The sequence below is a fragment of the Pseudochaenichthys georgianus genome, unplaced genomic scaffold (genome assembly GCF_902827115.2).
Source record: "Pseudochaenichthys georgianus unplaced genomic scaffold, fPseGeo1.2 scaffold_1244_arrow_ctg1, whole genome shotgun sequence".
Taxonomy (NCBI): domain Eukaryota; kingdom Metazoa; phylum Chordata; class Actinopteri; order Perciformes; family Channichthyidae; genus Pseudochaenichthys; species Pseudochaenichthys georgianus.
Genome location: NW_027262163.1, coordinates 17,501 through 27,500, shown reverse-complemented (window position 1 = coordinate 27,500; position 10,000 = coordinate 17,501). Strand labels below are relative to the sequence as shown.

Sequence of the window (10,000 nt, the reverse complement as noted above, 5' to 3'; positions counted from 1 at the left end):
TACAATTATTATATAATGAAATGGTTTACTGAGTTTCCTCCGCGTCCAAGCTGTCCCCGAGCTCCGTCTCTCCCCGCGAGTCCCTGCAGACAGAACAGAAACACACTGAGAATCCACCACACACACACACGCCCTATTCTGCTTCTTGTGTTGTTCCCTCTCCTGAGGTTGTAGTGCATGTAAATGGTCTGCAGAGGCTAAAATCCCGTGTTCCCTCCCTAAAACGCCTCAAATGGACTCCTTCGTTTACTTCCGGAACACAGTGACATCACTATGTTACACTTGCGCTCCTATTGGCTATCGATCCAACTCCTTTTTGGTGATAGGCTAAGGGGCGGGACATCTCTAAAGGGCCCCTTTAAAGCTTTACACTGTTCGGTCGAGCCTTTCTTTGTAATGCAGCCTGCCCTGAGACCCTTTAACCTGACCATTGCACATTTTAGCTGCAACCATTATTTTATCGCTTTTATGAATTGTTTAGTTTTTGTTCATGCTTTTAACGATGTGTTAAATGTGAAGCACTTTGAATGCCTCTGTGTCTCAACATGTGCTATAAAATAAAGTAACCGTGAACCTTGGACCTTATGAAGCACAGATATCTCTGGAAGTGATGGTCAAACTAGGGAAGGGAGCGATTCATCGAATAATCAAAATGATTCAGGTATGAGAATATGAGTTGTGGGAGGGGTGCCTAAGTTGATTACATATGATCAAATGGAGTAATTGCAGCTCTGCCCTCACAGCGGGCAGAGCTGCAGGTGCTGATCTCTCTCTCGCGTCCGGTTATACTTATATTTCACTTTTTTTAAACTATTTTTATTTTTGTATTTACTTTTTAATATTTACTTGCTAATTATTTTGTTGCACTGTTGGAGAAGCCTGTGACCTAAGATTTCCATCGACATAACTACTAGCTATGTTCGTATGACAAATAAAGAACCTTGAACCTTGAACTCGCGTTTATGTCCAAATCCATCAGATCTAGTTCTAGCCAATGATATGGCTGCTGCCCCTCCCTACACGCAGACCACGCAGACTCAAACCTCCTCTTATGCCCAAATCCATCAGATCTAGTTCTAGCTAATGATATGGCTGCTGCCCCTCCCTGCACGCAGACCACGCAGACTCAAACCTCCTCTTATGCCCAAATCCATCAGATCTAGTTCTAGCTAACGATATGGCTGCTGCCCCTCCCTGCACGCAGACCACGCAGACTCAAACCTCCTCTTATGCCCAAATCCATCAGATCTAGTTCTAGCTAACGATATGGCTGCTGCCCCTCCCTGCACGCAGACCACGCAGACTCAAACCTCCTCTTAGGCCCACATTCCAGCTGAGAGGGTCTTCTCTACAGCTGGCCTGAATGTGAATCGCCTCCACACCCGCCTCTCCCCTGCATTCTGTGCATAGGCCCTGTTATAGGTTGTTGATCTCTGTTGTCATGGGTTACGTTACCCTAACCTGTCATGTTGTTCATGTTTGATCCCTCTTTCATTTAAAAACCAAGTTATGTTTTAAGCATGAAAGCTGTAGGCCTATAGCTGTCAACTGTTCACACTGTGATCACCAGTTCAAGACATTTGACAAATTCGACTTGGTTTCTAAACTTATTTGAACATGGATTTATTTATTTAAAAAAAAAAAAAAAAAAATTAAACTTTTTTATAGGATATTTACATTTCGGTTAACCGTTTTTTTGGGGGTCGAATATTCGAATATACATTTGCTTTCAAATTCCCATCCCTAGGTCAAACTGAGTGTAACTTTTATGACCCTGTGGTGTGAATAGTGAAGATCACGTGATGTGTGTGTGCTTCAGCTCGTACCTGCTCTCCGTCCACTCCGTCCAGACCGTTCTCTCCGTCCTCGCCCTGTTCGGCAGAAACATCAATCATTTCCCCTGATAACGTTTGTGTCTCAGCATACTTTATCCACTTCACTGCAGTTACTCACCCTGTTCCCCCGCAGGCCTCGGTATCCCTGTAGACACACACACACACACACACACACACACACACACACACACACACACACACACACACACACACACACACACACACACACACACACACACACACACACACACACACACACACACACACACACACACACACACACACACACACACACACACACACACACACACACACACACACACACACACACACACACACACACACACACACACACACACACACACACACACAAATCAGCAGCTGCTTCCATCAGACTTCATTATATATTATCAATATATCAATCAATCGTTGTACCTTCTGTCCTCTGAGTCCCGAGCAACCCTGCACACCCTGAGGTCCACTGGATCCAGGACCCCCTCGATCCCCCTTAAACACACACACACACACACACACACACACACACACACACACACACACACACACACACACACACACACAACACACACACACACACACACACACACACACACACACACACACACACACACACACACACACACACACACACACACACACACACACACACACACACACACACACACACAGAACGTTAGCTTTTAACAGACGTTTGAGGCACACTTCTCTTCCAGTATGACTGATGCATGAATGGTGTTTAAACTAAAAGAAGAAGCGCTCACAGGGACGCCCTCCTCTCCGGGGTATCCAAGGAACCCCCTCAGTCCGGGCACACCCTGTTAATGAAAGAGAAGAAGTCAAAGTCAACTTTATTGTCAATCTTCTGTGTGCGTGGTGCAGACAGGGCGATCAAAATGCTGTTTCTTACCATCTCGAGGAATAAAAAATAACAATATATTAAAAAGATATATTAGATGTAAGTGTCTTAAATACGTCCACAGCTGTTAATACTCCTGTCTGTGGTTATAAACTGCATCTACTGTAAATATAACTTGTTTTTAATGAAGAAACTCATTAAAAAGCCATAAAAAAGTCGCACAAATCCTTAAAAATGTCAAAAGATTTCTTAAAAAACTGGGGAAAATAGGCAGACAAAGTCATCGAGTAGTATTTTTTTTTTTTTTTTTATAAAATATTTTTATTATTTTATTTAATGTTACAAAACAAAAATGACCATGTTCACGTCTTAAAGTCATCCTGAGGACTTAGTTTTGGTTTAAAATTACACAACATCATGTATGTGTTGCTTCTGTTGGGCTTGTTTTCAGACCTGGTTGCTTATTCCTCTCAAAGCAACAGAGTGGGCGCAGTGTCTCATAGTAGCAGCAAGCTAACGAGAGGCTACGTCCAGCTGGTGACTCGGGAGTCGGGACGGAGAAAATGTCAGGAGTTTGGAAGTATTAGAAAGTTGAAAGCGAAGGCAGTGTAACAGCCAGATGCAATGTTTGCTAGGCACAGGTTCCGCGTGGTGGAAAGAACAGAGCTACGTTCAACACGACCAATCTAACACGCCACCTGAGAAACAAACACCAACAACAACACGGCGAGTACACAGCGGCCACTCGGGTAACGGCACGGAAACAACCGACACTTTCAGAGGCTTTCAAAAGGAAAGAGAAACTGCCCCAGAACAGAGAAAAGGCCAACACAATAACAGCCAAGATAGCTGAATTCATCGCGTTGGAAGACCAGCCGTTATCTGTTACCTTTGTTTTCTCTTAATGCATTGCATAAAGATCGGATCGGGAAAAATCGGTATCGGCAGATTGTCAAAATCAAATGATCGGAATCGGATCGGGAGCAAAAAAAGGTGATCGGGACATCCCTAATTAAGACTGTCATAAAATAACCCTAATAAAGTGAATTGATCCATACTTCGAGTTAGGGAACGCTAATCGAGGGGCGGTACCCACTTTAAGAGGAATGCAAGCCCTCCCTGTCGTCAGACGATGTCCCCAAACATTCCCGACGTCATGTTTAGACGTTAAAGGTGTGTGTGTGTGTGTGTGTGTGTGTGTGTGTGTGTGTGTGTGTGTGTGTCAGTCACCTTTGTCCCCGGGGAGCCCCGAGAGCCCCGGTTGCCTACATCTCCCGAACACTTGCACATGACGCCGCAGCACTCCCTGTCCGACACCGTGTCCTGCAGAGACAAAAACACACATCAGTTAGAAACACCTCTGGTCCCTCGAAGGTCACCTATTATTTCAAATCCCCTTCTTCGTCTCTCTTCTACATCAACATGTGTCCCCTCTTCTTCATGTCTCTTCTGCATCACCATGTGTCCCCTCTTCTCCATGTCTCTTCTACATCAACATGTGTCCCCTCTTCTCCATGTCTCTTCTACATCAACATGTGTCCCCTCTTCTTCATGTCTCTTCTACATCAACATGTGTCCCCTCTTCTTCATGTCTCTTCTACATCAACATGTGTCCCCTCTTCTTCATGTCTCTTCTACATCAACATGTGTCCCCTCTTCTCCGTGTCTCTCCTACATCAACATGTGTCCCCTCTTCTTCATGTCTCTTCTACATCAACATGTGTCCCCTCTTCTTCATGTCTCTTCTACATCAACATGTGTCCCCTCTTCTCCATGTCTCTTCTACATCAACATGTGTCCCCTCTTCTCCATGTCTCTTCTACATCAACATGTGTCCCCTCTTCTTCATGTCTCTTCTACATCAACATGTGTCCCCTCTTCTTCATGTCTCTTCTACATCAACACGTGTCCCCTCTTCTTCATGTCTCTTCTACATCAACATGTGTCCCCTCTTCTTCATGTCTCTTCCACATCAACATGTGTCCCCTCTTCTTCATGTCACATCAACATCAACATGTGTCCCCTCTTCTTCATGTCTCTTCTACATCAACACGTGTCCCCTCTTCTTCATGTCTCTTCTACATCAACATGTGTCCCCTCTTCTTCATGTCTCTTCTACATCAACATGTGTCCCCTCTTCTCCATGTCTCTTCTACATCACCATGTGTCCCCTCTTCTCCATGTCTCTTCTACATCAACATGTGTCCCCTCTTCTTCATGTCTCTTCTACATCAACATGTGTCCCCTCTTCTTCATGTCTCTTCTACATCAACATGTGTCCCCTCTTCTTCATGTCTCTTCTACATCAACATGTGTCCCCTCTTCTTCATGTCTCTTCTACATCAACATGTGTCCCCTCTTCTTCATGTCTCTTCTACATCAACATGTGTCCCCTCTTCTTCATGTCTCTTCTACATCAACATGTGTCCCCTCTTCTCCATGTCTCTTCTACATCACCATGTGTCCCCTCTTCTCCATGTCTCTTCTACATCAACATGTGTCCCCTCTTCTTCATGTCTCTTCTACATCAACACGTGTCCCCTCTTCTTCATGTCTCTTCTACATCAACATGTGTCCCCTCTTCTTCATGTCTGAAGTACAAAAACTGGGTATAATTTTCTTACATTAAATGTTTTCGCCAAAATTGTATATTTAGAAAAATATTATTTTAAATATCAAACAAAAAAATGCTTTTTATTTTAAGAATTTAAAACATTTTCCTTTAGAAATATTGTGTTCTTTAGTCATACAATAATTTGGTTTTATGACAACAGATTTAAGCCACAAAATGTCTTTTTATTCTTAAATGAATAAATATAATATGTATAGAAAAGCACGGATATTTGGCTGCTGTTGAAAACATATATAGATTTAATCAGAATTTACTAAATGTGTATTACCTTTTCTTAATCATTGTCTTTTTAAATGAACCCTTTCCTTTCTGCACCCTCAGTAAAAGCTCTATTCCCTGCACTGATGCAGAACTATAGAAACGCCACGTGCACTTACGATCTGTTTGAGGACGGTGCTGCCCACGCTCGGCATGCTGATGCTCAGGGGGAGTTTGTATTCGAACCCTCGTCCGAACTCCACCATCTGCAGCTGGGCGGGGCCCCGCGTCCCCTCCAGGGCCACGGTGAGCAGAGCGCTGACCCCTGCAGAGACATCACACTCACTCATCTACAGACCGCCAGAACACCTTTCTGTTGGTGTGTATATGTATTCTGACGCAGCTCAGAGAGACGGGAGAGCTGGAGCTTTGATGGAAAACACTGACGGATTATGATAGAAGAATATCACCGGTCACCAAGGGGTCAACCATGTGACACAAGTACAAGTACTGTTTTCACACATACATGTCAATATATTTAATATGTATATATGACCCAATATGTATATTATGTTCATTTGAATTCATTTCTTATTTTATAGTTACTCAACTGTATATCATTTTATTTTTATCTTTGATTTTATCTTTAAATGTATTAATCTGTGCTGTCCTGTTTTTCATGCTTACCCTGTTGCTGTTAAATTACTGAATGTCCCCACAGGGATTAATAAAGCTGCATTTTATCATATTCGATCAGGATCCATGTATTTATGATCCTCTCAAGAATGGAAGTAGTCAAAACAAAAAAAGAGAATTATTTGGTATTTTTATACAAAATCTCAAAATTCTGATTTTTTCTCAAAAATCTCAAAATTCTGATTTTTTTTCTCAAAATCTCAAAAATTCGGACTTTTTCTGAATACTTAAAAATGTTAATAATCCCTCGTCACTGTCTTGAGCTTCAGCCTCAGGATCCATGTATCTGTGATCCTCTCCAGAAGGGAAGGAGTCATCACATACAGAGCATCAGCTAGTTCCTGAGCAGTGTCCTTCACATGCTGATCTCCAAGAGAGGGAGATACACAGTCACAAGATGGAGGAATAGAAAGCAGTACATCCTGTCATGTACACAATTCTCAAAATTCTGACTTTTTCTCAAAATCCTGACTTTTCCCTAAAAATATCAAAAATCCTGAATTTCTTTCAAAATCCCCAAAAATCTAACTTTTTCCTCAAAATTCTGACTTTTCTCAAAATCCAAAAAAAGTTTGACTTTTTCGCAAAATCTCAATTTCGGACTTTTTGAAAAAAATCGGACTTTTTCTAGAAAATCTAAAGAATATGACTTTTTCTCAAAATCCCCAAAAATTAACTTTTTTTCATAAATATGACTTTTTCTCAACATCTAAAAAATTCTGACTTTTTCTCAAAATCTCAAAACTCGGACTTTTTCTGAATACTTAATGTTAATAATCAGTCGTCTCCGGCTTGAGCTTGAACCTCAGGATCCATGTATCTGGGATCCTCTCCAGAAGGGAAGGAGTCATCACATACAGAGACTAGTCCCTGAGCAGTGTCCTTCACATGCTGATATCAAGAGAGGGAGTCACCCAGTCACAAGATGGAGGAGTAGAAAGCAGTATCAATGTTTACTTCAGATTAGCTCCACGTCAGAAATGAGCATGCTTGATGTCTCTCTCCATAGAGGCTGAGTCATCATGTTAATCACATAGCTATCATCTGCCTCAAACAGTCCTGATGCTCTCCTAGGTCATCAAGCATCCTGTTATGTTCACAGCTACAGTTGATACCTTTGTAGCATGCTACTCTCATGTTGGAGGAGGACACTCAGTGTTTTCCCAACAGTTTATTTGGAGCTTCGGCAGGCGACTTGTGCTTACCCACGAGGTGACACAGCGGCTGCCAAACCAGTTCTGAAGATCTCTACCTCAGAGGTATTTAGCTAGTTCTGGGAGAACAGTCTAAACGGTGCATATCAAGATGAAGCACTCTAGCCTCAGCAGGGAGACAGAACTCTGAGAGCAGCCCAAGGGGGAAGGCATGTGCTCGTTGAGGGCAGACTGATAGGCCGGGCCTATGATGAATCTTTCCCCAACATGTATGTCCAAAGCCTTACCAGACCTCCGGAGCAGCTCTGCTTCTTGCTTCAGACTCATCGCGTCTCCATCGAGCCCGTCGGAGAAGATCACCAGCACCTGGTGGAGGAGGTTAGTGTTTAAGTGCTATACACATAAACATCAGCAGGAGAGGACTCTTTAAAGTAGAGACACTACATACTGATATACACCTGAACATCAGCAGGAGAGGACTCTTTAAAGTAGAGACACTACATACTGATATACACCTGAACATCAGCAGGAGAGGACTCTTTAAAGTGGAGACACTACATACTGATATACACCTGAACATCAGCAGGAGAGGACTCTTTAAAGTAGAGACACTACATACTGATATACACCTGAACATCAGCAGGAGAGGACTCTTTAAAGTGGAGACACTACATACTGATATACACCTGAACATCAGCAGGAGAGGACTCTTTAAAGTAGAGACACTACACACTGATATACACCTGAACATCAGCAGGAGAGGACTCTTTAAAGTAGAGACACTACATACTGATATACACCTGAACATCAGCAGGAGAGGACTCTTTAAAGTAGAGACACTACATACTGATATACACCTGAACATCAGCAGGAGAGGACTCTTTAAAGTAGAGACACTACATACTGATATACACCTGAACATCAGCAGGAGAGGACTCTTTAAAGTAGAGACACTACATACTGATATACACCTGAACGTCAGCAGGAGAGGACTCTTTAAAGTAGAGACACTACATACTGATATACACCTGAACGTCAGCAGGAGAGGACTCTTTAAAGTAGAGACACTACATACTGATATACACCTGAACATCAGCAGGAGAGGACTCTTTAAAGTAGAGACACTACATACTGATATACACCTGAACATCAGCAGGAGAGGACTCTTTAAAGTGGAGACACTACATACTGATACACACCTGAACATCAGCAGGAGAGGACTCTTTAAAGTGGAGACACTACATACTGATACACACCTGAACATCAGCAGGAGAGGACTCTTTAAAGTAGAGACACTACGTACTGATACACACCTGAACATCAGCAGGAGAGGACTCTTTAAAGTAAAGACACTACATACTGATATACACCTGAACATCAGCAGGAGAGGACTCTTTAAAGTAAAGACACTACATACTGATATACACCTGAACATCAGCAGGAGAGGACTCTTTAAAGTGGAGACACTACATACTGATATACACCTGAACATCAGCAGGAGAGGACTCTTTAAAGTAGAGACACTACATACTGATATACACCTGAACATCAGCAGGAGAGGACTCTTTAAAGTGGAGACACTACATACTGATACACACCTGAACATCAGCAGGAGAGGACTCTTTAAAGTAGAGACACTACGTACTGATACACACCTGAACATCAGCAGGAGAGGACTCTTTAAAGTGGAGACACTACATACTGATACACACCTGAACATCAGCAGGAGAGGACTCTTTAAAGTAGAGACACTACATACTGATATACACCTGAACATCAGCAGGAGAGGACTCTTTAAAGTAGAGACACTACATACTGATATACACCTGAACGTCAGCAGGAGAGGACTCTTTAAAGTAGAGACACTACATACTGATATACACCTGAACGTCAGCAGGAGAGGACTCTTTAAAGTAGAGACACTACATACTGATATACACCTGAACATCAGCAGGAGAGGACTCTTTAAAGTAGAGACACTACATACTGATATACACCTGAACATCAGCAGGAGAGGACTCTTTAAAGTGGAGACACTACATACTGATACACACCTGAACATCAGCAGGAGAGGACTCTTTAAAGTGGAGACACTACATACTGATACACACCTGAACATCAGCAGGAGAGGACTCTTTAAAGTAGAGACACTACGTACTGATACACACCTGAACATCAGCAGGAGAGGACTCTTTAAAGTAAAGACACTACATACTGATATACACCTGAACATCAGCAGGAGAGGACTCTTTAAAGTAAAGACACTACATACTGATATACACCTGAACATCAGCAGGAGAGGACTCTTTAAAGTGGAGACACTACATACTGATATACACCTGAACATCAGCAGGAGAGGACTCTTTAAAGTAGAGACACTACATACTGATATACACCTGAACATCAGCAGGAGAGGACTCTTTAAAGTGGAGACACTACATACTGATACACACCTGAACATCAGCAGGAGAGGACTCTTTAAAGTAGAGACACTACGTACTGATACACACCTGAACATCAGCAGGAGAGGACTCTTTAAAGTGGAGACACTACATACTGATACACACCTGAACATCAGCAGGAGAGGACTCTTTAAAGTGGAGACACTACA

The 10,000-nt window shown here is 42.6% G+C and overlaps 1 protein-coding gene across 1 annotated transcript in view; it reads right to left on the bottom strand.

The window, feature by feature from the left end:
- The window catches only part of LOC117440810 (collagen alpha-6(VI) chain-like), a gene marked incomplete at its 3' end in the record, with an annotated part of 34,523 nt that overhangs the window by 9,275 nt on the left and 15,248 nt on the right, over nt 1-10,000 (bottom strand). The window contains exons 11-18 of the mRNA XM_034077046.1: nt 7,677-7,755; nt 5,719-5,864; nt 3,940-4,032; nt 2,615-2,668; nt 2,271-2,342; nt 1,954-1,980; nt 1,827-1,871; nt 30-83 (exon numbers count right to left, since the gene is read on the bottom strand). Coding sequence (XP_033932937.1) covers nt 30-83; nt 1,827-1,871; nt 1,954-1,980; nt 2,271-2,342; nt 2,615-2,668; nt 3,940-4,032; nt 5,719-5,864; nt 7,677-7,755 — 570 coding nt within the window. The remainder of the gene's footprint in view (nt 1-29; nt 84-1,826; nt 1,872-1,953; nt 1,981-2,270; nt 2,343-2,614; nt 2,669-3,939; nt 4,033-5,718; nt 5,865-7,676; nt 7,756-10,000) is intronic.